This window comes from Oenanthe melanoleuca, chromosome 19 (assembly GCF_029582105.1).
Source record: "Oenanthe melanoleuca isolate GR-GAL-2019-014 chromosome 19, OMel1.0, whole genome shotgun sequence".
Lineage (NCBI taxonomy): Eukaryota > Metazoa > Chordata > Aves > Passeriformes > Muscicapidae > Oenanthe > Oenanthe melanoleuca.
In genome coordinates, this window is record NC_079352.1 from 5,203,128 (window position 1) to 5,228,579 (window position 25,452).

The 25,452-nt window shown below is 44.6% G+C and overlaps 1 protein-coding gene across 1 annotated transcript; it reads left to right on the forward strand.

Moving 5' to 3' along the window:
* Positions 1–824: 824 nt before the first annotated feature.
* On the forward strand, positions 825–22,848 carry LOC130260911 (merlin-like). The gene is made up of 21 exons (XM_056506714.1): positions 825–1,051; positions 1,487–1,555; positions 2,492–2,607; positions 5,345–5,577; positions 6,714–6,831; positions 8,419–8,544; positions 8,900–9,022; positions 11,372–11,455; positions 12,589–12,657; positions 12,852–12,934; positions 13,593–13,668; positions 14,094–14,231; positions 15,874–15,948; positions 16,289–16,402; positions 16,804–16,926; positions 17,425–17,642; positions 18,418–18,520; positions 19,130–19,257; positions 19,790–19,940; positions 20,627–20,830; positions 21,795–22,848. The coding sequence occupies exons 4-21, from the start codon at positions 5,570–5,572 to the stop codon at positions 21,828–21,830; spliced, it is 1,977 nt and encodes a 658-aa protein (XP_056362689.1). The 5' UTR covers positions 825–1,051; positions 1,487–1,555; positions 2,492–2,607; positions 5,345–5,569; the 3' UTR covers positions 21,831–22,848.
* The last annotated feature ends 2,604 nt before the right edge of the window (positions 22,849–25,452 follow it).

The window sequence follows — 25,452 nt, forward strand, 5'->3', positions numbered from 1 at the left end:
TCTGATCTATAGCACATGTATTTGCTTTTAAGTTTTCCCCTGCAAGTAAATTATATTCCATTACCTTATTCGGTTTAGTTAGGGAGAGCTTTCTGTACCACTCTTGTAAGAGTCAGGGGAAAAACCAACAGAAGAATCGATATTAAAACTGATGGAGATTAATGACCATTCTCTCTCCCATTCAGATATGTCGTTAAGCACAATCAACACCGGGGAATTCTCCACACCCTTCAATTTGTAAGACACTTGCTTTGATATCGTAACACATCAAAATAAGAGTTATAGTGATACAGGGATGCAGCCATAGGATGGAACTCTTGAGCAAATACTCGGGGGCTGCTTTTCCCTGGCCTGACTGAGCTGTGGAAAGAGCAATGTGAGGAGGGCTAAACACCCCACACAGGTCTGTGCAGCACAGGCAACACCCGCTGAGCACCGACAGGAAGAGATAAAAGAAGAAATGGGCGCAGAGAGGGAGCCCTCAGCCCCCCCACCGCGGCTCCCCACAGCGCTCCGCGCCAGGCCCTGCCCGCAGCCGCCGCGCCAGCAGGGCCGCGCAGGCAGCAGGGCTCAGGCGGGCGGGTCACGCAGCACCCAGGGCACAGCCCCGGTACCGGGAGCCCCCACAGCCCAGCCACGGGAGCCCCGGCCCCTCTCACCGCCGCTGCCGCCGCCGAGCCTCGGGGCCTTAAAGGGACGGGCCCGGAACGGGCGGCGCTGAGCACGGAAGCGCCGCGCGGCGGGAAGGGGCGGGGCCGGGGGCGGGGCCAGAGGGGGCGGGGCCTCCCTGCCCTATTTAAAGCGCCGCCGGCGGCCGCCCCCTCAGAGGCGCTGAGGGAGGAGCCAGCTGGGGTATTGGGTGGCTGGAGTCATTAAAGTTAGAAGAGATCCCTAAGAGCGCATTAAAGATGCTTTAAGGGTGGTGGAGGGTGCGCAAGGGAAGCCTTAAGAGGAAAAGCTGAGGTCATTTGGTTTGTTTAGCCTAAGGAAGATGGGATTGAGGTCAGACCGAGTTGTGGTCTTCAGTATTCTCGTGAGGGGAAGGTGTGGGGTAGGTACGGATCTCTTCTGTCTCGTGTGTGACAAAGCTGGAGCTGAGCCAGGGGAGGTTTATTTTGGGTATTGGGGGAAGTTTTGTCACCTAGAGAGTGGTGGAACATTGGAACAGGCTCCTTGAGGCAGTGGCCCCAAAGCTGACAGAGCTCAAGAACTCAGATGAACAATAGAATTCCTGGGATGTTCTGTGCACTGTCAGAAGTTGGACTCAATGTTCCTGGTGGGTCCCTTCTAACCCAGGATATTCTGTGATTGTTTGCTTTCAAGTCCAACTGTGTATCCATCACTGCTGCTGTAACCCCAAACCACGTCACCCAGACATTTCCAGGGATGCTCACCCACCACCTCTCTAGGCAACCTCTTCCCATTCCTGACCACCCAAACAGTGAAAACATTTTTTCTAATCTCTAATCTGAATCTCCCATCTCAGTTTAAGGCTGTTTTCTCACTACAAGCACAGTAGAAGAGTTGACCCTTCCTGACCACAACCTGCTCTCAGGTAATTGTGGGGAGTGAAGTTTCTCCCTGAGCTCCTCTTCCAGACAAACACTGGGTGTGGGTGCTGAGGGACCCCTTTCCATGGAATTTTGGGGATGGAGCTACTCTCAGTGCAGCCTCTTGGAGGTTTCTGCTCATCAACAAGTGTTGAGCTCTTCCCCCTGCTGTTAAGTGATCAAATCTTGAAGGTTTCCACATAAATCTGGAATAATTATGGTAGATATGGAGTGAGAGCTGGCCTGTCCTTGCTATTCATAACCTGGCAGATCCTCAGTTTCTGTAAACCTGTATATAAAATGGAGGGGTAACCAAAAAAAAAAAAAAACCCAAAAAACAAAAATCCAAACCACTTAGAAACTGAATAATGGCCAAATTATTGGATTTTGAGGTAATGTGCTCCTGGTTTTTCCCTGTGACTTCAGGCTGAGGCCATCCCTGTTTTTATTTAAATGTGCTCACTTACCACTTTCTGCTGGCATTTTGGCTGCTGCCAGTTTTCAGCCTTATTCTTTTTTTTGGGGTGGATGTCCCACAATCTCTCACAGCAGGAAGAGGACAGGTAGGGAATCATATTTAATTAACAGCACAACTCCAGGCAGTTTCCCTTTTTAAGGTGGCTGATATGGGGAGAACAGGAGACACTGTTGAAATAGTTTGATCAGATACCATCCCAGGAATTATTTGAAAGTTATTATCAATTTTTACAGCTCTCCAAGGCAAAACTGGTGGGTTTCTCTTATTTTAGTGCCTGGTGATTTGAATTACAGAGCAGGGGAGTTGGGAGGAGCCCTGGTGCAGGCAGGAAATGGTTAAGAGCCGTTCCTATCACCTGGGAAAGCAATCCTTTGATTTTTCAGAGGGCGCTAACATGCTGCAGTTCATGGAAACAAAGGGAAGGGGATCAAGTAGAAAAGTTGTTCTTGGATTTTATTCTCAGTGGCAGAACTTGTGAGGGCTGGATATTGATGTCTGCGGGGAAAATACGGAGATTTTGAATTAAAAGGGAATTTTTTCCCCCCGCTTCTTATCGTCATTCAAGAAAGGATCTGTGAGGTAAGTCTTGATTCCAACTGGTGACTTTAGAGAACTTCTTTTTAGAGTGAGGGGTAAGAAAACCCTTTATCTTGCTGACCCATTTTAAAGCAGTGAATTCTTTGCTTAAATTGTTCCTCGGGCAGGGAGCACAGGCAGGAGCGTGAGTCAACAACTGCACAAAGCCCACGACGCTCGCCTGTGTTGTCTGCATTCAAATCGCTTGCATTAATTCCTGAGCTGGAGTATGGAAATTCAGGAACTGGGAGAAACATAATGAGTCAGGGGAATTCGCCACTCGGAGTTGCAGTAAATATTTCAGCGATGACACTCTTTCAAGCTGTAGTAGTGGCTGTGTTAATGTGCTTTTGCAGTGCATGCTTCAAGCATCTTCTGCTGGTGGCTCTTAAAATAATTCCCAAGCTTTGTCTCTTGAATCCTCGTTGCTCTCCCGAAGGTTTTATATTTGCATCTCCTGTAAGGATGATGCTGATCCTTAAGAACAGATTAATTTTGAGGTGTAAGAGAGGGCTCTCAATTTGCCTGCCTGCACCTGAGTTCTCACTTTAGAAAGTGCTGCTGGATTTTGTGTGTGTGTGATAACAGGTGATTTTTCGCTCGAGTGTGGCTGTCCCAAGTGTGATGGATGGTGACAGCTGTCACTGCGAGCCAGTGCCACGTGAAGGGAAGTTTTTACACCCCTGAGAGCCCCATCCATTCACCTTGGAAATGCTAAACCGGGAATAAATTGCATTCTCACTCTGGGCAGCTTGAGATGTTTGTCCACAAGGTGCTGAACTGTGGTGGATTTATTGATCTCGGCGAGCGTGTGGTGGTGCTGATTTCACTTTTCTCGCCCCGTGTGAGTGAGTGGTGTGTGTGTGTGGGTTCCTCCCCACGTGGATCAAAGCTGTGACCCAGATCAGCAGTACTCACCTGGCCAGTTCTTCCTGCTCTTCCCAGCTCCCGTTTCACCCCCACGCCTTGCTCCTGCTTTCTGATCGTCCGGGAGGGACAGCACTCAAACCCAGAGCCTGCTGCATGTTCCTCCTTTCATCCTGGGATGAAGAGTTCTGGCTCTGCTTTGTCCTTCACTGTTTTTTTCCCCATCACTGCCTTTCTGTTCCACTCACCTCACCAAGCTTTTATCACCTCCCTGTGCTCCTTCCCAGCTCCTGAACTCTCCGTTCCAGGTTCTGGCTGGGCAGGAATCTTTTATCACCCTGCCCTATTTTGCATTCATGTCTGATCATCACATTTTGCTCCTTCTGGATCCCTGTGGCACCTGCAGGAATAAATCACTGGAGCTGGGTGGCAGGAGCTCTGCCTTGGAGCACTGATTCCCAGTTAAAGGCTGTTGGTAGCTGGGATCCAGGGAAGGGGTTGCTTTGCATTTATAAAAAATTGCAAACCCAGATTGTCTCTTTTTCAGCAAGATTTGTCGTGTTTGAAAAAGTTCTTTTTCTAAAATCTCCTCTTTCTAAGTGCTCTTTTTTCTGTTGTCAGGATCTGACATTCATTTCAGCTATTCAGTGTGAAAAGCCTTTCCAATTTCTTTACCAGTGCTATTGATTAAAATGCAGTTTACTTTTCTGGGGAAAATTTGATATTCAAAAATGTCTTTTTGCTGTGAGTCAGAATGTACTTTTCCATGGAATAAAAATTCTGGAAAGAACAAAAAATACTGCTATTGGAAATGTTGAACAAATTATATTGTCGTTTCAACCTGGTTATATAAGGAAAAAGAAATAACTTCAAAGTCCAAATGAAAAGCTCTGGTATTTTTCTCATATTTTGAGAAAATTAGTACATTTTACTCCAGCTGCTCAATTTTATCTGTTCAGAATTTTCCATATGGAACTCTGAGAATGTTCTGTACTGGCCCTAACTCTGAGTTCCTGTTTAACTCAGCTGGCTGCTTCAGGTTACATATTAAAAATGAATTATGAAGCTTTTTTCTCCTTCCTTTTTAGCCATTGATGTTTCTTCTAGAAACCAATAAAACTAATTCCAGTTCTGTGTAGAAGTCTCAGTAGTTCTCAGCTAGAAATGCTACATCCAATGGTACAATTATTTACAGTTTTGAAGAAAACTGATGGAAAAGAGCTATGGAATGCAACAGGTTAAAATTTAATTTTGCAGATTAGAGATCAAAAAATGCCTGCAGTAATTTCCTGCTGGTTTGGATGCCCTCACATGATGCTCTCCCTGTCAATATTGCTGTGGTAATTTTGGGGGTTTTCAATATTCACTTTCTTTAATTAAAAACTCTTTGCTGTGCTGAGTAGAAAGGATCTGAGCTCTGCTCAGTTGGGTGCACTGAGCTGCCTAAATTAGAGAGGAAAATTTGAGGCAAGATCTGATTTTCAGTCTAAAATACAATCCCTGAGGAGCAGGGTGCCCTGGGGTGATGGGATTTGGGCTCTGGGTGTGCTGTTCTTGGGTTTCCCTGGATTTTGGTGGTGTGGCCTCTCCTGGGCTGGGGGTGGGCACTGCCAGAAGGGACCAGCTTGGGGGAGTTTTAGGGGTTTAGGTTCCTCCTGTCTCAAGGACAATGCTGTCACCTTGTTTTGGGGGGAAATTCAGAGAGAGAAATGCCACCCTGTGCTTTTCCAGCTGTAATATCCTGATTATTCTTGAATTTTCCTCAGTCTGCCACTTCATGAAGCCCATTATTCCTTGTCCTGAAGAGCAGCCATTACAGTATCTCAGCACTTGTCCTTTCTCTGTTCTAACCAGTGCTTTCCTCTCACCACAGATGGTTTTGTAGCCCTTGGATCTCTCCTTTGAACCCTTCCCAGCTCCAGAAGTGGTGCCCAAACCCAACCAAGACTTCAGCAGAAGCTCCACCAGAGCCAACTGGAGGGAGAGGATTCCCCAGCTGCTCTCAGTGGTGTCAGAAGGATAAATTTCCTCCTGAGCTCATCTTCCCTTCTCTGAGTTGCCTCAATCCCTTGTTCTCAGCTCTGCCTCTGATGTCCCCATGATTTGGTAATTATTTTATTTCTTCCCTGCCTCAATCTCCCCAGAATCTGCAAAGAAAAACTCCCATATCTGTTTAATCTCCTATTTAACCACTCAAAATTTGTGGGTGAGTGGCACAAAGTAAATGGAAAATCAATACATTTGCAAGCCCATTTCCTGCATTTCCCAGCAGGAAAATAAAAGGAGCAAAATAGTTTATAAAATCCTGGAAGGTGCAGGCAAATGGAAATTTTCAGTTTAAACTAAGGCTTTATTTTGGAATTCTTCAAGGAGAGGTTGGAATCCTGCCACACTGTAATAGTCTTATATTGCAGGAAACCAGGAATGCCTCAGTCTCTTGTCCCTGTACAGTTCACAGATTCTCACCACATTATACAAGTTTGGCCTGTTAATTTTATAAAGTAAAAAGAAGCAGAAACCTTTACAGGCTGATTTCCTATGCTCAGAAGGAAATGCCTGAGAACTGCCTGGAGCAGTCCATACCATCATTCAACTCCAGCTTTCAATATTTGGTTTGCACAAAACCCTTTTGCTCTCCTCAAATTTTTGGGTGGCATGGAGATGATTACATTTAAAATAGAAGATTTCTGATGGAATTTCCTGTCAGCTTCTGCAAAATGAAATTAATTTCACAAGAACTTCACAGGGAAAGTACCTGTTCTAAGTAACTTTTATCATCATGAGAGTAGCACAAGAAAGTGTGGTAAAATCAGCTGAATTTTAATGCATATATTCTTGGCATTTGGATAATTTCAGGGAGTTAAAATCTCATGTTATAAAGAAATCAAATAATTTAATTGCTGAAGGAAGCCATAACTGATGGAAAAGGATTGTGTTGGATTTGAGATCATAAAGTTTAGCTGCATTTTCTGGTGTTCTACTGAGTGGAGATGCTGCAGAGACTCTTAGGAAAGGGAATTTTATTTGTGATAACCAAAATCTGAGAAAAGACAGCAATAACATTTTCTGAGCAACTTACTTTAAGGAGCAAGCAAATTTTAAAAGTTTTTCTTTCGAACATCCTCATTAAACAAAAATGCATCTCTAAAGGTGACTTTATTCTGCATGTTTGGACTCATCCTTCTTTGGAATCTAACCAAGAAAATGCTGCTGAATTTCCATCATTCCATGTTTGATTTCAGGTGTGGCTGCCCTCATCAGCTGAAAAATATGTCCATCAGAGGCTTGAAGAAGAAACAACCAAAGACTTTTAAAGTCAGGATTATAACAGTGGATGCTGAGATGGAGTTCAGCTGTGAGGTGAGGGTGTCAGCAAATGCTGGGCAGTGCCCTTTGTATTAGCAGCAAATTTGAAAAATTCAGATTATCAGCTTGTGGATGGTCTTAAAACTGATCTGTTATTTTTATAAATAATGAATTATTGAATCTCAGGTGTGTTCTAAATTCTGTTCAGAATTTAGTTTGCATGAAATCCATTTGACTGATACAGCTAAATTAACACTAAACCTGCTTTCTTCAAAAGCATTCCAATTGTAAGGATTTCTACTTCTCCATGATTTTTTTTTTTAACTGACACAACTCTTTAAGATACTTCCAGCTTGGATAAACTGGTCAGAGCTGGTGCTAAGATAAATAATAATTAATAAACTGGTACTTTTGTTGATCTGGGACATTATTTTCCAATTTTCCATTTATAAACTCCACTTTTCTACCTGAAATGGGTGTTTGGATCTCTGGGCAGAAGAGAAAAAAGGATTGATGGAAAACCTGGCAGTTCTATTAATTATGGCTGATAGATTGATTAGGCAAATCATGGCTGGAGAAAAATAAGTGATTGATTGCTAAATAAATTGAGCTGCAGTGTTGAAGGGACAGAACTGTCCCTGATTAATTAACTCCTAATCATCCAGCAAAAGCAAAACAAGACACACAGGTATTTTGGGGAGTTAGAAAACTCAGTTCCAATGGGACTGGCAGTTTTAGTGAGCTGACTGTTCTGTGAGCCATTTAATGTAATTTATTAGGTCCTTCAGAAACAGAATAGATTAATTTGTATGACTTGCTGCTCTGGAGTGCTTGCAGGCAGAGTTGTGACAATAAAGGATTTGGAAAATTTGATTTAGAGATCAGAGTCCTTGTTAACAAATTGTGTATTCCTTCCTTTGCTGCCTCTCCTTTCTCCCCAGACACAGCTCTTTGGCTGAGATGATTTCCAGCTTTTCACTCAAATACTGCCTAAAAGTTCACTTTTTTTTTTTTTGCCATTCAGTTCTTAATTTTAGCAATTAGATAAAATCATCTTTCTGAAATGTGGTCCAATAGAAGAAACAGATGAGCAGCCTCTTTGGTGGAAGAAACAAGGAATCAGAGGAGTCTGAATTTGGGACCTTGAATCAAAGCTTGCCCTCTGTGGCTGCTAAATTGAAATGAAAACTTTTAAGAAGACTCATTTAAATCAGAGTAGGATAAAGGCTTGGCCTGGTGCCACTGAAATACCTGAGGGGTGTGAAAGGTGGATCTGCTCTCATTGTTCAGCATTCCTACCCTGTGTCCTCATTTGATTTCCCCTGGCTTCTTCTCTGTCTCTCCAATTTGGATAAGCCATTGAGTCAAAATTTTGGACAAATTATTAATAAAGGCTTTCTACATCCCAGGAAATCAGTGGTACAATCCTCATTCCCTCAAGTGCTTGGTGGTTAAATGGCTCCAGCTGCTCTGGATGTGTCTGGAGAAGGAGAGGAGATGGAACACAGCAACTCTGACACAGCAGCAAGAATATTTCATTAAAAACTTAAAAGTGAAATAAGATTTCATAGCAGAAAGGGCTAAAATGGAGCAAATTAATTTAGGATGTACATTTTTTTTCTTGATTTTCCTCTCTTTCAGATGAAGTGGAAGGGAAAAGATTTGTTTGACCTGGTGTGCAGAGCCCTTGGTCTGAGGGAGACTTGGTTCTTTGGCCTGCAGTACACAATTAAAGGGATGTGCACATGGTTAAAGATGGACAAAAAGGTACTGGAGGCAAAATGGGTGGCAATTAATTATTTACTTCTATAAATATTGACTTTCTAGAGCACAGGAGATAAAGGCATGTGCTCCATGACAACTCAGAATTTGATGTGGGAGCTTTTTTTAAGGCAAAAATAGGATTATTTGCTCTGGTTGCTTCTATCCCATTTAACCTGGAGCATCCCACACTAATCACCCCTGATTGCTGTAGATTAAAGCTCAGAATTACCCTTCCCTCTAAAATATGGGAAGGCTGATTTAAGTGGATTATTGGCTGCTTTTTGATTTTCCTCAGGAATGTTACTTTGAGACCCTCATGTATCCTTTTTGCTGCTGATTTGATTTTATCTCCAAACAGGTTTTAGATCAAGAAATCCCCAAAGAAGATCCCATTAGCTTTCATTTTTTGGCCAAATTCTACCCAGAGAAGGTAGAAGAGGAACTCTTGCAGGAAATTACCCAGCATTTATTCTTCCTTCAGGTCAGGAACAGTTTTGAACCACGAATTCCTTCTGTATTTCCCCCAGTCCTTTTGCATTGTCTTTGATCTTGTTGGCAGCTCAGGATAATTTTGCTTGCTTCAGCTGTAGCAAGAGCTTTGTAGACATTATTTTTATGAAATATAAACATCTCTGCTGCCTGCTGTGGGTTTGTGTCCAGGTAAGATGAATGTTTCATCTTCTGCAGGTTTTTGTGACAACATCCAGCAGTTTGGTGGATAATTCCAAATTGAATATTCCAGGCTTTTTGTTTTGCTCCTTAATATGTGTTTAAAAAATATAAAAATTCATGCAAAGCTGGAACTGCTGAAAAAACTGTGAGGCTTTTTGGGGAGATCTTGTGCTGGAGGGCAAAACCTCTGGAAAACAAGGACTCTCTAAACCTTCATTTTGGATTGGAGGGATAAAAGATCATGGAATTTGATAATTCTGAAATTGCAGGTTTGCTCACCTGGCAAGGTTTAAGAGGAGCAAAGCAGCAGACACCATTTGAGCTCCATCAAAAAGCAGATGAAGGAGCAAATCCTTGGAGCTTTATCAAAAATAAAGATGGATCAACCAGGAAAAGCTCCATAGCTGAGTTGGGATGGTCACTTCCAATGTCTGGGACATCCAGCTTCCCTCCTGAGTTGCTGTGGAGTCCTTCTGGAAGTTTCATCCTCTGTTGCTTTATTCCAGCAGGATGTGTCTGTGCAGGTAGCTGGGATAAATTCAGTCTGCAGCTGGAAATAAACCCAGAAAATTCCCCTGTGCCCTGAGGAGGATGTGCTAATGAAATAATGGGGAAATGCTGCAGCTCTGAGGTTCAGAAACCCACCAGAACTTCATCCAGTAACCTTTAATTTATTTCTTCAGCTAATTTTGGAAAGGAATGAGAACAGCAGAACTCTTCCTCCTCTTTTAATCCTGATTTTTCCACTTTTTTTTTTTTCTTTTCTTCTTGAACCTGTCCTTAACTAGCAGATAGGCAATTAGCAAATTCTTCTCATTCCAAAGTAGGAAAACAAGGCTGAAACAAATTGGAACTTGCAGAGTTTCCTGACTGTAAGAGCTTCAGCTCACACCTGGATGCTAATAGGAAAAACATGTACAGACATCTGGATACCTGAAGATTTCAGCTCTCCTGACTCCTCAGACCTTTGCAAATTAATGTGGCATAAATACCTGAATAAATGTCAATGACTAAAGCTAAATATTGTCTGCTCAAAGATAAGGTAATTTATTGCTTCTTCATGAAGCTTAACAAAAAGTCCTTGTAAAAACTGATCAGAAAAAAAAGCAAAAAATTCCATCAACCCAGACACTTATGAGGGATTTATCCACATTGTTCTGAATTCTGGAGCATGATTTGCACTGTGGAGAATGAAAGCTAGGAGCTTTCCAAATTGGAAGAAAAATCTTTTCATTCTTTCCATTTTAACAGCTTAGAAAGAATGTTCTCTGCACTGTAACTCAGCTTCACAGATTGTGCTCACCAGGGACTAAATTTAATAGCAAAATTTTTCTTGGTGGTTCATTTCAGTCCCCAGCACCTACTGAGGTGTGTTTGTAAACAGAACTTGTGCCAGCTCAAGTCATTTTTCTATTTGGAAATGTTTAAGACTGTGAGCCATGCAAAATTTTGTTGTTGTCTTGTGCTTGTTCCTAAGCTAAATACACCTGAGAGGAGGATTTGGGAAGATTAATTTCCTCTCTCTCTTTAGGTTTTCAAACAGAAATTGCATAACTGATTTAAAAATCAACCACCACCTTGCAAACTATTACACCTCTGCTCTTGGTAGCATCACAGGTTATTAAAATGAAAAGAATGTTGAAAGACTCTTTAGCTTTGTCTGATTAGACCATTGCAAATGAATAAATTAAGTGCTTGATTATTCAGCTCCTCTTTTGAGGGTCTCCTTTATTCTCTCATTCTGGAAAGCTGGAGAACATCTCTTATGGTTTTTATATGGAGTCTGCTCTGCTTGGACCTGACCTCCAGAGCTCCCTCCCAACCTAAAATCTGATGTCTGACTTTTCCAAACCAGGCAGAAAAAAAAAAATAAAAAAGGACTGTTAAAATAAATGAAGCACAGACAATAAAATGGATGTTTTACAGGATATTCTTTTATGGGACTCCTTATGTAAGTGTGTGCAGAGAGCTGACTGGCATTTTTGGTCTCATTAAATGCAATGCTAACTAAAGGCTTCCTGTGCTCCTGAATGCCAATTTCTGTTTGCTGTTATTAACTCCTAAAGGAGATATTTGGTGCCAAGTCTGGGCATGTCTGCTTCCATTTCAAGCCTGACTTGGAGCTCCTTGAACTTTCTCCCTTTTTCTGTTGGTTTAGGTTAAGAAGCAGATCCTGGATGAGGAAATCTATTGCTCACCAGAAGCTACAGTTTTACTGGCTTCTTATGCTGTTCAGGCCAAGGTGTGTGCATAGAAAATCTATTTTTAATTGACTTTTTTTTCTGATTTAACCAACACATCTACATGGTGGTGTGTAAAACACAGCAGGGTTAAAATTTGCTGGTAAAGTTGGTCATCCTGGTAGGTACAAGCACAGCTAGGAAAAATAGCCATTAAATGCCACTACCAGTTTTTTTAAACTATGCTTCTCCAATTTAGGGGATTTATTTGGGCCTAACATATTAGTGTAATCTTTCTCCAGGCTAGAATGATTTCCTGTCGTTTTAAAAATAATCATGGATGCTGAATGTGCTCAAAACAGAGCTCAAAATGAGAGGACATGAAGATTTTTTTGTATCTCTCAGAGCTCTGTTTCCTTCTTGCCACCAAGAGCCCAACTTGCACTGTGGCAGGAGCTGAACACAATTTATTTAGCAGGGCTGTCCTTGTGTGCAGCTCCCATTCCTCTGCTTCAGAGGGTGAATTCCTGGGAGATTCCTTCAGAGCTGCAGTTTCCAGGATGGCATTGAAGGTTTTCTAGGATGGGATTGAGGTTTTCAGGTTAGGATTGTGGGTTTTCAGGTTAAAATTAAAGGTTTTCCAGGTTGGGAATGGTTGAAGGTTTCCAGGATGGGATTGAGGTTTTCAGGTTAGGATTGGAGGTTTCCAGGTTGACATTGAAGGTTTTCCAGGAGGGGATTGAGGTTTCCAGGATAGCATTGAAAGTTTCCAGGATGGGATTGAGATTTCCAGGATAGGGTTGAAGGTTTTCCAGGTTGACACTGAAAGTTTCCAGGTTGGGATTGAGATTTCCAGGACAGGATTGAGATTTCTAGGATGGCATTGAAGGTTTTCCAGGTTGACACTGAAAGTTTCCAGGCTGGAATTGAGATTTCCCAGGACAGGATTGAGAATTCCAGGTTGGGATTGATTGAAGATTTCCAGGACAGGATTGAGATTTTCAGGACAGGGTTGATGTGTGAGTGGCTCAGTGGCTGTGTTGGAGCCACCTGCATGGCACAGGGGCTGGAAGGATCCTCCATGGATGAGGTGTGTGCAGGGGAACCAAAATAAAATCTACCTCAAGCTTTCACTTCAAACTCTCTCAACATTCTGCCTCTAACAAACTGAAATAACTTTTCTTTTTTGGGACAGTATGGTGACTATGACCCAAATTTCCATGAGCCAGGCTTTCTAGCCCATGATGAGCTGTTACCTAAAAGGGTGAGTTAATTTTATATAAAACCAAATCTTTGAATCTCCTCTTTGTGATGCAGATATTGCTGGGGATTAACCAGAACATTAAAAACTCTGTAAAATGAGCTGTGAACTGCACCTCTGCATTCTCTTTGCTTGGGAGAGGCAGAACTTTGGATTTGGATTTTCACAGGGATCCAACCTCCTTCCTTGCCCTGCAGGTGCTCAGGCAGTACCAGCTGACAGCAGAGATGTGGGAAGAGAAGATCACTGCTTGGTATGCTGAGCACAGGGGGATTGCCAGGTAGGAAACCTTTGCATTTCTTGCACACCCCATATATTTGTTTATGGGATTTGTTGTCTTCAGTGTAATTCAGCCCATCTGGAAATCCCATGAAACAATGAATAGGATCTGTTAGCACCCAGAGGCAGCTTTTCCTAATATTTGGGTTCAGTTTCTTTCTGTTCTGGAGGCTTCTTAGCATTATTTTTATTGAATATTTTCCTCAAGATTTACTGATTTACCTTGAAGGGAGAAGAAAAGTGGGTGGAGAGATTCTCACTCTTCTTTGGCCTTGGCCAAGAGCTCTGTTCAAGTTCATTTCTCAATGAACTCTACTTCCTGAAGGAAATATATTCATGGAAAACAATGGAAGGGTGGATTTCCAAGACATGGAGTGGCAAAACTAACACAAGAATAAGACTTTTAATGAATTATAATGAAGATTACACTATGCATGAGTCACCTTTTGAAATAGGTGCAACTTTACTGCCTTTATTCTGTCCAGATGCTGCTTTTATTATCCTTTTTTTTTTTTTCTCTTATTAAGAGGAAGATGGCAAAACTGAAGGAAGTTTGTACAAAGGGCCAGATTGCCTGTTCTTTTCTAAGTGGGAAATGGAGAGTCAGCCAGGAGAGAAAGGCTGGAAAGGCATTTCATAATCATGGCTTTATTCTCCAGGGATGAAGCTGAGATGAACTACCTGAAAATTGCCCAAGACTTGGAAATGTATGGTGTCAATTATTTCCCAATTGCTGTAAGTGCCTTATTTTAGCAGTTCTCACTTGCTGCAGATAATGGTGCTGGTCTTTTAAAATCCTCCAGGGAGTTTGGAATTGGGACTCCTGACTTCTGCTTTTCCCTGCTGCTGTTTTCTTCTGACTTGGTTTTCTTGCCTGCAAAATGAGCTGGTGAATAAAACAGTTAAGATTAATATTTTAAAACCTGACAAAAGTTTTGAGTAACTCCAGGTATGGAATAGGAAGGAGAAATAATTTGAGCTGCTATAAGCATCCTAGAGGACTGAGTTTATTATTACCAGTGACAGCATTCATAATATTTTATATAAACCCTGATTTCCTAAAATAAAAATAAATGTCAATATATTAAAATATGTGCTTCTTGTCTGTGGTTGTTTAATGTCACCAAAAAGGCCATTTACTGATCTCTCTTGTTTTTTAGCAAAATAAAAACCACACAGATCTCCTGCTTGGAGTTGATGCCAAAGGTATTCATATCTACAGCATTAATAACAGGTTCTCCCCCAATAAATCCTTTGAGTGGAGCTCTATCAGAAACATTTCCTGTAGTGAGAAAGAGGTATGATGGCTTTAATGTATTATTCTTTTTCCATGGGCATGGGTGTGGACTGGGATTCTTGGAACAAGCTGAAAGCTTCCTCTGTTGAAATAATTTTGGGGGAGAAGGGGAAAATCCTGGGGAGCTTTGTTACAAAACTAAAAATAACATCCCTGCCTTGCAGATGAGCTCAAAACCTCAGCTCCCCGAGGCTGCTCTGAGCTCTGACTCTGCTCTGGCTCCTTCCCTGCTGCTTGGCCTTTGCAAAACAAATGTGTTGATCTCTGAAAAAGACAGATATTATGAATGCCACCATGCCTGGCTTCCTCAGTTATCCCAGCAGGAATTCCATGATCCATAAAACCTTAATGCTGTTTGCACACACAGAAGCTGAGGCTTGGAGCCCAGTGGCAAGAGGAGACATGCAGGGAGATATTAATGGTTTTCTGCCTCACTTCTCACTTTGTTGGGACATGATTTCACTCCCCACCACTGCAATTTCACTGTGAAGCCCAGCTTTAGCTTCTAGAAAGTGAAGGAGTGGGGAAAATTTATTCACAGTTCAAATCATGGGCTGCAGGGAAGGCTATAATCAGAAAAAAAAACCCAGGAAAACTACAGTGGTACTGGGATACCTGGAATTTTTCAGCCAAAGGGCAGCACAGCCTGTTCAATTTTCTGTGGGCCTTTTTGAAAACTGCTCACAGAAAACTGAGATCTGAAATTAAGATGAGATTTTTAGATTCACGTCCATTAAATCAGAGGAGACTGCAAGTTTGCTGCCTCCAAAACAGTTTTGATATCATCAGACTTTCCCTGAGATCTGTGAATAAACTGCTTTAACTCCCTGTTGGGGGAAAATTGGGCAGCCCTGTGTTTGAGCTTCACTTTATTCAGTGTCACATCACAGCCTTGCTCCTCAAAAGGCAGCCAGTCATTACCTGGAGGGTGAAAGGAGCTCCAGGACTTTATGGTCCTGGTGACTCAGATGCCCTGGAATTATACAGGAATTACCTTGCAAAGGAATTAGAGGGATAGAGTGCCAAGGAACCTGTAAGGCACAAAAAACAGGGCCTTAAAAAAAACAAAAACAAAAAAAAACAAAAAAAAGAGGAATAATATTTTTGTTCTGCAGCTAAGCAGAGCACAAGGTGTGGAGTGAAACACTGAGCTGGCAGCAGGAAAACCCTGCCTGGCCTCTGGGAACAGCTTGGGACTGAAAAGTGAGGAATTCTGCAGCACTTTCACCTGCTGCTCTGAAGAACAAGTCCTTAGGCCCTTGACACATTTGTTTATCCCTTCAATTGTTGCTGTTCTGAGAGATGTTTTCATTTCCCTGGCTTTAAGGCAGGATTGCTGCTGTGTCCTGTTCTCCTGGACACCAGGGCTTGTTCCAGAGCTCTGGGGACAGTGAGCAGTGCACAGGTGCCATCAGGAAATCTCCACCCACACTGGCACTGGGGTGGCCTGAGGGTTTATCCTCCAGCACAGCCTGATTCTATGGAGAAAAACAGTTTTACATCACTCTGCCTCTATTTGTGCCATAAATCACTGCTTCCCCAGAGAGAAGAGCTCAAGTTTGAGTTAGTTTTAATAGTTTCAACTGAACTTTCCTCCTCACTGTGCTTCTTTTCTTTTTTTTTTTTTCCTTTTGTCTGTGTAGTTAACTATTAAACCCCTTGACAAAAAGGCAGAAGTCTTCAAGTTCTTTTCCTCTCAGCTCAAAGTGAACAAACTGGTGAGTGAACTGCTTTGCTGTTTTAAAGCTGAGCCTGACTGAGAAATATTGTTTGTAAACAAAAATTGTGATTTGGGTTCTCAGCCTAGATCAGCCTGTGTGATTCAGGTCAGTGGGATCAGAGGGAGATTGGGGACAGGAGCAATCTCTGATCATGTTACAAATTGACCTGGACTTTGTGTGCCTGGCTATGGGCCTGTCCTGGGTGCTGATCTTCCTGGAGCTGCCAGCACTTGTGCTGAAGTCAGAATAGTCCTGTGAGCCCAGTGTGGGCCTCTTTGCCCCTCTGGCAGGGGCACAAATCCATCAAAATCCCATTTGCTTTGCCTTTCCTATCCAGATTTTCCAGTTGTGCATTGGAAACCACGACCTGTTTATGAGGAGGAGAAAAGTGGACTCCATAGAGATCCAGCAAATGAAAGCACAAGCCAGGGAAGAAAAAGCTAGAAAAAAGGTAAATTCTTCCTTCTGCTGTTGAAGACAGTGATTATTATTGCAGCTGGTGCCCTTGCTGCTCCTGAATTCTAGCAGAGTGTGTGTGGGAGGTGAGGAAGTGCAGCAGCACTGAATGTGGGAACAGCTCTGTGGCATCTGAGGAGGTCAGAGGTGCTTGTGTGGAGAGGTGATCCCAAAGATTTGGGGCACCAAGCAGATCAATCCAAGGGCTCTCCCAGCAGTCTGAGATAACCTGGAGTGCCTGCCTGAGGAGTTCAGTGCTGCAAGGTTCAGGCAGCTTCAGCATCTCTGGTGAGCATCCCAGCTGGAGAGCAGCCCCTTCTTCATTTGGTACATTTCACTCAGGCCCAGGTGAGATTCTGCTGCAATCCCACCAACTCTTGCTCATCCTGCTTCCAGATGGAGAACCAGAGGCTGGCCAGGGAGAAGCAGCTCCGGGAAGAAGCTGAGAGAGCCAAAGAAGAGCTGGAGAGGCGCCTTTTCCAGCTGGAAGATGAAGCCAGGCAGGCCAATGAGGCCCTGGTGAGTTAGACTGAGTATTCTTGTCCTTGATGGGATTTCTTGGTTTGGAAGCAGGATTTTTTTTTAAACACCAGGAATTGCAGCTCAGACAAGGCTGGAGAGTTTCTGGTGGAAAGGGCTCTCAGGAATCTCTGGGAAAACCTGATCTGACATAATCTGAGCTATTCCCTCCCTGGATTTGGCTCACAGTTCTCTCTTCAGGCTGAGAGGGGGGGAAAGGAAGCAATCTTGGAGCTGAAATTGGGAGAAAGAGGCAACTGAAGGGGCTGACTTCAGCTTTGTCCAGCTCTAAGATTTTTCTCCTTGCTTTGTAGAGGTGAGACACAGGAAATTCTGGAGCAGAGGAAGAACATTAGACCCTGAAATTGTGTCTGGTTTTTATTTAAGAAATGATATTTTTTCACTTGATCTCTTGGTAAAAGCTGTCTCCTGCCTGCCTGCCAGCAGGGGTGATTTTGTAGGTTCTAGACAAGGAACTGAGAAATTCTTTCTCCCCAGCTCCGATCTCAGGAAGCAGCAGAGCTGCTGGCTGAGAAAGCCCAGATTGCAGAAGAGGAGGCCAAGCTGCTGGCCCAGAACGCTGCAGAGGCTGAGCAGGAACGGCAGAGGCTGGAGCTCACAGCCCTGAAAAGCAAGGAGGAGAAGCGGCTGATGGAGCAGAAGATGCGGGAGGCGGAGCTGATCGCCGTGAAGCTGGTGAAGGAGTCTGACAGGAGGTGGGGCTGCTCCCCCGGCGCCGTGTGCTCTGGGCTGGGCTGCAGGGAGTGCTGCTGCCTCACAGCCCAGCCCAGCAGCGGGGAATTACTCCTGAAGTCACTTCAGAGGGACTAAGCCTCCTTGTGCCTGCTTTGTTCCACCGGGGTGCTGCTGTTGTATTGCAGGTCCAAGTTTACAGAGGATCAGATGCAAAGTGTAGAGATGTTTAGCAAGAAAGATCCAGAATGCAGAAGCATCTTCTGTTTAGTGTTATCAAATGAGCACTGGCTACCTGTCTAAATTTACTCTTTATACCCTGTGAGATATGAGGCTGTTTTCACTCATCAATACCAAGGGAATTGTCTCTTGTTTCCCTTTCAGTATAAACCACTCTGAGTGTTTGCATCTCCCTGAACATGCAGAGCAGGCCAGTGTTGACAGAGGATTTTTAACCCTGTTAAGAAATCCTTCTACTTGTTTTAGGGTACTGCCAAGAAGCTTGCCAAAATAAAGAGCAGCCTCTCCCCACCCCAGGGAGGATCTCTGAGAATCTGTATCAGCAGGTTGTAACTGAGCCCATGGAAATGAGGAGTAGGGAAATCATGTTAATTCAGCCACTTTGTGCAGGAGTGTCTGTCCTGCTGTGCCTGCTCAGTTCTCCATGTGAGCATCCTCCCACAGGTGCCTTGGTGTAAAGACAGCCCAGTAGTGGACTTGTTCTCTGGAAGCTGAGCTCTGAAATCCATGTGTGGTTGGAAACCATCAGCCATTGCCCTCAGGATATTTCTCTTGCAGAGCCAAGGAAGCAGAGCACCTGAAACAAGACCTGCACGAAGCCCGGGAGGCCGAGCGCAAAGCCAAGCAGAAGCTCTTAGACGTAACCAGGCTTAATTATCCTGTAAGTTCTGCTCCACTGGGCACCACTTCATCTTCAGGGACAGCCAGGTGTTAATGACACTTTTATAGCCCCCATCCAGCTGAGGGACAAACTGGTGTGGAAAAGCAGTGCAGTGAGGGTGGAAGTTGGGTTTGTTCAGGATGGCAGGAAAGGCAAGGCAGAAATTAAAATCAGAGCTGGTGATGGACTTAAGGAGCAGAGGCTGTCTTGCCTTCATGCCTAGCTCATGGTGCCAGGCAGTTTTTGTGGCCATGGTTGTGCTGAGCCAGCTGTGTCATCCTGGCACATCTATCTGGCTTTAGGCAAAGCAGGTGAAGTTGTCCCCAGTAAGAAAGCACTGCTCAAATTCTGTGCCCCAGCTCCTTCTTCTGCTCAGCCCTGCTGAGGCTGGGTTTCCATTCTCTGCTGAAATAGAAACACTGCAGCCAGGATAAATCTCTGCTCTTGGATCTGTGGGTTGTGGACTTCAGCTGGGTGCAGGGGGAGGGCTGCAGGAGCATCTGTGTATCTCAGGAAATAACTCAACGTGGCAATCTTGCAGAACTGAGGAGATAAACCCCAAATCAGTCCATCAGATCTGACTGACAGTGCTTGTGTTGCCTCTTGCAGCACATGGCCAAGTACCCCCAGTACTGCCCAGGTGACAGCAGAGATGCCACCTTTGACAAGGGCTCCATCAAGCTGGATTTGAAGGACATCGACCTCAAGAGACTCTCCTTTGAGATTGAGAGAGAGAGGTATCAGCAAGCTTGTGGTGCAGATGAATGAGAAAGGCAATGAGATCTTTGGGAATCACAGTTCATCTTTGAGTAATTTGGGATGTGCATGTGGCTGGAGGCCTTTTGCTGGTGTGGGTGATGTCTGTGTCAGACTGGCTTTGCACACAGGGGATGGGGTTTTTTGGTGGCATCAAGCCATGATAAATCCAGAACCTTCTGTCTTGGGGAGGGACAAAGCACTTTGCTGAACTAACAGCACGTGAGAGGACAGAAGTTTCCCTCTAGTGCTAGAGTGTGGAATTGCTGGGAGCTGATCCATCAGACATCCCTTAGTCTGGAAGGAAATGCTTGGTTAGAAGTTAGGAAGCAAAAAGGAAAGAAGTGAAAACCCTTGTGACTGGGTCAGAGGAGCCAGGTTGGCATTGCAAGAGTTCATTTTACTTATAAAACATAAAATGAAACAAAAAACAACTCCCCTCCTTCCACAAACACCTGTTCTTGAGTTAAACTGTGCCACCCTAAACTTTTTGTCTCCAATGCGTGCACCCAGGCTGGACTACTTAGAAAAGAGCAGGAAATTTGAGGATCGACTGAAAGAACTGAAGTCTGAAATTCATGCTCTGAAACTGGAGGAAAAACAGGCTGGGCTCTGCAGTCATTGGAATGAAGTCCTGGGCTCCTTGGATCACTCCTTAGGAAGTGTAAGAACCCTAAATCCCTGCCCCTTTCACCAGCATGAACCCAAAAATGGTACAGTGTGGGTGTGCCAAAGGGAGCTGCTGTATTCCAGTCCAAGCCTTTAGTACCCTTGATAAAATATTAAAAGCATGAACGCTTTTAGAGGAAAGTTCATATCAAAACAAAATCTTAAGGTCTTTTTCCTGTGCTGAATACCAGGACCATCAGCAAAAAATAATCATCTTATTTTATGATTATGAAATCACAGTCAGGGTTTAAGGTCTTGGAGCAAATGAAATTGTTGTGACTAACACATTTAAATGTGGTTTCTTACAGTTTGCATCACATTTGCATTCATGTGCTTTGTGATTGCTGAAAGTCATAAAATCCTTGGTGTGGTTTTTTTTTTTTTTTGAAGGCAATGAGGAACTAGACCCAGATTTTTGTCATAAGTTGCTTGTTATTTAAATAAACTCTTCAGCTTCTTCCTGAAGCAGGGCATGAATAGGACTGGCTTTGTCTGCAGGTTGTCCCTCATGTAGCAAAAATGGCCCTGAGTCAATGGTTCTTTAGAGACAGAAGGGAGGCTTGAAAAATTATGGGGAAAGATGGTCTTTATTTTCTGACTACTCATCTGATGTTCTTTTTGGTTTAATGAGTGTTGATATAGAAAGGGCATTAAATGTCCATGTGCTCTTTTCTTTTAAAGGCCCCATCATGGATGAAAACCTTTGAAACTGGAGATTCATTGGATCTTCAAAGACCTTTCCCTGCTTACTTGTTAAACACTGCAAGCAGCTGGCCCTGCACCAACAAAACTCAGCACATGGTGCCAGTGGAAAAGTCATCTTCCCAAGCCAATTCCTTGGCTGCCAACAGTGTGGGCACAGGAGCCAGAAAACAGATTATAAAGGTAATCAGATTCCTAAGTAAATTCCTAAATGTTGCCTAAAAGTTGAGATTTTAGAGAGGGTGGCTGCCTGTAGGGACCTGGTTTGTCCTGCTCTGTCCCTGCCTCACAGCTGACAAGGCTTTTGCAGGATTTTGGAGCCCCTGGTGCTGGCACATCATTTGGGAATGTTTATAACTCAAGGCTGCCTGTTTTTTCTCACTTCTGATCTAAGCTGGAGTGCAAAGCTGTAAGCCTTGGTAAATGAAGCAGAGATGTCTGTACACAGTAGGAGGATCTGTGTTAAATTTTATTTGTACCAGTCAGACTTGGAAATGAGAAATGTGCTCCCAGGTATAGAGAGCTTAAAACATACTGTGCCTGTCTTCTGCTTTTAAAAGGCAGGGAGGAATAGACCAATAAATACCCAGGCTCCCAACAGCTCGGTTCTTTTCCATGTGCTCCCTGTCAAAGAGGCCTGAAGAGCAATGAGCTGGGTGTCAGGAGAAAACCACCTGCTTTGAAATGTCACTGGGCTGGAGAATGAAGAAGATCTGTGAGGAAATGTGGTCTGGAGCAGTGGGAAGGAAATCAGCTCTCTGTAGGCAATGCTAATTGGGCAAGGTATTGGGAATGGGGAAAGCATGATGGATTTGCTGTGGTTTATCTGAACAAAACTGGAGGGGTTTAGGATCAATTAAAAGCTCCTGAATATAACATTCAATGCCTCCTTCAGGGCTGATGTGCTTAGAGCTAAAGGACACAGCTGAGTGCAGCAGCAGCTGAGGGAGCAGCTCTTTCTGAGGCAACAGAAGCAACTTCTAAGACTAAACTCAGGGGTGAGGCAAATACTTTTGTTTAAAGAAGGAAGAAAAAGATGTTGCAGAGCAATCTTGCAAAAGGCTCCAGAGTTGGAGGAAAGGAAGACCCAGACCAAAGGGGGTTACTTTAAGCCAGCACTGATTCCCCCTCTTTGATTTGCCTGCAGGTTCAGCAGCATGACTCAGATGTGATCTACATTTGAAGCCTCTCCTTTCCTGGCCAGCCTGGTGGGACTGGTGGCCTTTTTACCTCTGTGGGGACACTTGGGCAGCTCTGGCTGCTGCCAGGGGTGAGAGACCAGGCACTGTGGATCCAGAGCTGCCATCCAGCTCCCAGGCAGGTGACATCAGCTGGGAATGGTGTGGCTGGGAGCAATGCAAACCCAGAGGAAATGTTGTTTACTACTTGTGCACTTTGGAAGGAGCATTTCACACTTTCCTAAAGCCCTTCCTCCCCCTGGTGTTTCACACACCTGGAGCTCTGCTGCTGGAGGAAGGATGTGAGGCAGCAAGTGCCCAGGAGGTGTTTGGGATGAGAAAACAAGCTTGGTGTTTATCTCCACAACAGACTAATTATGTTTTTGGTCCAGTCCCTGGGACATGACTCCCACAGAGCTGCTCGACGTTTTAGTGTTTGCCTGCCAAATATTTTCCTTCTCCTCCCCAAACATTTCTTGGTTCACTTAATTGATTTGCATTTCTCTGTGAGAAATCTCAGCTTTTAATTCCAGATGCAGAAGTGGACATCTTCAAATACCTCCCATTCCTGGGGGAATCTTTTGTTTGGAATGCAAAGCTTCTGTTCTTCCAGTCCCTGACCAGATCAAGCATTTTCTGCTCGAGCAAACTTTGCATACATTAACTGCCTTCCCACTTCTGTGCAACACAGCTCTCAATTTAGACAGACAAAAGCTGCTGTTGGTGTCTGCTAAAGTGGGACTTGTTTCTGGTAGAGAGGTGCATGCAGCAAAGAGCCTGCCTCATTAGTAAAACCCAATTGCATTTTCTGGTTTTGTGTGTGTTGAAGTGTCTGCTTCTCCATAAATCTTCACTCTGAGGACTTCTGGGGAAGCAGACAACATTCAGCTGCAGCTAAAGCTGCAGGAGCCCAGCTGAACCTGTGGCATGTGATGAAAAAATGAATGGTAATGTTGTTAAATGTCTTGTTCTGAAAGCTAAGATTAAAGAAAAAACCAGGTTCAATAAAAAGCTTCAATTTCCATTTGCTTTGAAGGGAATGCTGAGTCAATATTCCTCCAGCATTAACAAGGCAGGCTTGGAGAACAAACACCCAAATCTCCTCTGCACACATCTGTGCAGGCTGAGCACAGAGGGGGTGGCACTGCCTGTGCAGGGGACAGGAGTGCTCTGCAGGGCTGCCCTGCCTGCTCCCAGCCCTGGGAGCATTGCTGGGTGGCTTGGGCTGTGTTAGTTCTCTCCCAGCTCAACCTGGCACAAGATGTTTGCAGAGTATTGGCTGTTACACACAATTTCTGAGCTGTCTGCAGAGCTGGTGTGTGAGAGGGAGAAGCTGTCAGAGATGCCAGAATGATGAGGCAGATGCTGTCATGGTCCCAAGGCTGGGGAGGGGGCATTGGCCAGGATTTGGGACACTGAACCATCTCTATATTAGCCAGGAAATGCTGCAGCAGCTTTGAGTGTGGCATTCTCGGATTTGGGGTGAGGAGAAATACTGGGAATCCCCTGGTTCTTCTTTTCCTGTTCCCTCTTTTCTTCTGGCATGTGTCTTACCACAGCCAACTGAGCTGTGCCCTCATCCTTCACACGTGCTGGGCCTTCCTCCTGCTCTTGTGTCTGAGGCCCAGAGGAGCTCTGCTCCATGTGCACCTTTGATTTATTTCTTTGGACTTAGTCCTGTAAATCCCAGTGAAGAAAAGGACAAGGTCACACTCCTGCCAGCCCAAATGCAAAACCTGTCTTTACAAACTGTTCTCACCTGCTGTGTCCTTGCTGTGCATTGCTCCTGTGCAGCACCACATTCCTGCAGGCTGGGATGGGTGTGTGAGGCTTTGAGATGGGGCAGGAGGAGCTGGGATCTGCTGTGAACATTTCACATGGAGAAAGAGAAGCTGGGGTCTGCTGTGAGCCCTTTAGGTGGAGAAAGAGGAGCTGGGATCTGCTCTGTATGTTTTAGATGGAGAAAGAAGAGCTGGGATTTGCTGTGAGCCCTTTAGATGAGGCAGGAAAAGCTGGGATCTACTGTGAATGTTTTAGATGGAGAAAGAGGAGCTGGGATCTGCTGTGAACCTTTCAAATGGGTCAGGAGGAAATTAAATCTCCTGTGAACCTTTCAGATGGGTCAGGAGGAGCTGGGATCAGTCAGCTTGAGAAATCCACATGGAGTCAGATGTGCTGTGCCCTTGCAGAGAGGCCATGCAAAGAGAAGTGCCAGCAGGGTGTCAATTTGCTTCAACCCCGAGTAAATATTTGCAGCAATTAAATTTTGTAGGTTGGTGCTTTGCTGCTCACACTCAGCAGCAGTGCTGACCACAGGATGAGACTGTGCTTCAGCTGAGGGCAGCCTGAGCCCTCATTTCCCCCAAGAAAAGAGGACAGATCCAGTTTCTAATCAGTGGCTGAGGATGTGTCACCCTGAGGAGTGAGTGTTTCTCAGCTGCCCGGGGAGCAGCAGGCAGCAGATGGTGCTGCAGGGCTGCTCTGCACCAGCTCAGGGAGACCTGGCTGGAAAATCCTTGGGAATCTCTGCCAAGTCCTGAGTTCCCACACTAGCAGGCACTCCTGTTCTTCTCCTGGAGTTTAACCTGACATCATTTTTGACAGGGATTCAAAAATGTGTGAGCAATGTGCTCTGGGAAGGGATTATTGCAGTCCCATGTTCAGTCCCATGGGGATGAGCCAGCTCCCCAAACTGCAAAAAAATCCCCTAATGCTTCTGACACCTCATTGTCATTGTCATGGCCTGGGTGGATTTCACCTCTGCCTGCCAGGAGTGTGTGGGACCCCACAGCTCTGGTGCTATGTGATATTTTTATTAATGCTGCTTGGAACAAGCACGGATTTGTTAAATTTGCAGAGTGTAGAAGGATCGTGGTGTGCAGTGCAAAGAGGGAGAGGGAGCTCTGAGAGGCTCACAGGGGTCACTGAACAATTTCATCCTTTGTTTTCCTGCTGGAAGGGACACCATGTTCTGATCTCAAACAGCAAAAAAGTGGGAGAAAAAAAATCCTGCAGCAGTGAGGAGGTGCTGGGAGATCACCTGGAGAGAGGGGAAGTTGTTCCTAGAGTGACACAGAGAGTGGAAGTGGAGTCTCCCCAGCTTTGCTTTCTCTGTTCCTCTGAGAAACCACATGCTGACCCCAAGGGGCTCTCCCTTCCCTCCCAGCCCTGAGATGGAAACTGTGCAGGTGTGGAAGGCAGCAAATGCTGTTCAGTCCTTGGAGACAGCACATCCTCTGCCATCTCTCAAAACCCAGATTATTTTCACCTCCTGGATGATCCAGGATTGACCTGGCTCTGAAATCTGGGTACCACCACACCTGTGGCTGAGCCCTGAGTCATGCTGACCCTTTCTGCCCATGCTGCTGCTCTGGGGCTCATTTACCAGCAGCAGGGTGAGCTCACATCTTGCCTGTTGCAGAATCACACCAGAGCAAACTCCTTCCTCTTTCTCCTTGCAGACATCCCTGGCTCTGGGGTGCTCCTCTGCTTCTCCCCAGCCTTGTTCCCTCTGAGCCACCAAGGGCTGCTGCCTCTTGTGCCCAAGGTATTTGCTGTGTCCTTCCCAGAGCATCCCTGGCACTTGTGCCCCAACCTCAGGAGTGTGCATGGAGCTCCAGGCTGGCA

Excerpts from the sequence above, each read along its gene's own strand:
- LOC130260911 (XM_056506714.1), top strand. Across the intron at positions 14,232-15,873 it reads TTTCCTGTAGTGAGAAAGAG|TTAACTATTAAACCCCTTGA; the intron begins GTATGATGGCTT and ends TTGTCTGTGTAG. Across the intron at positions 16,403-16,803 it reads AAGAAAAAGCTAGAAAAAAG|ATGGAGAACCAGAGGCTGGC; the intron begins GTAAATTCTTCC and ends TCCTGCTTCCAG.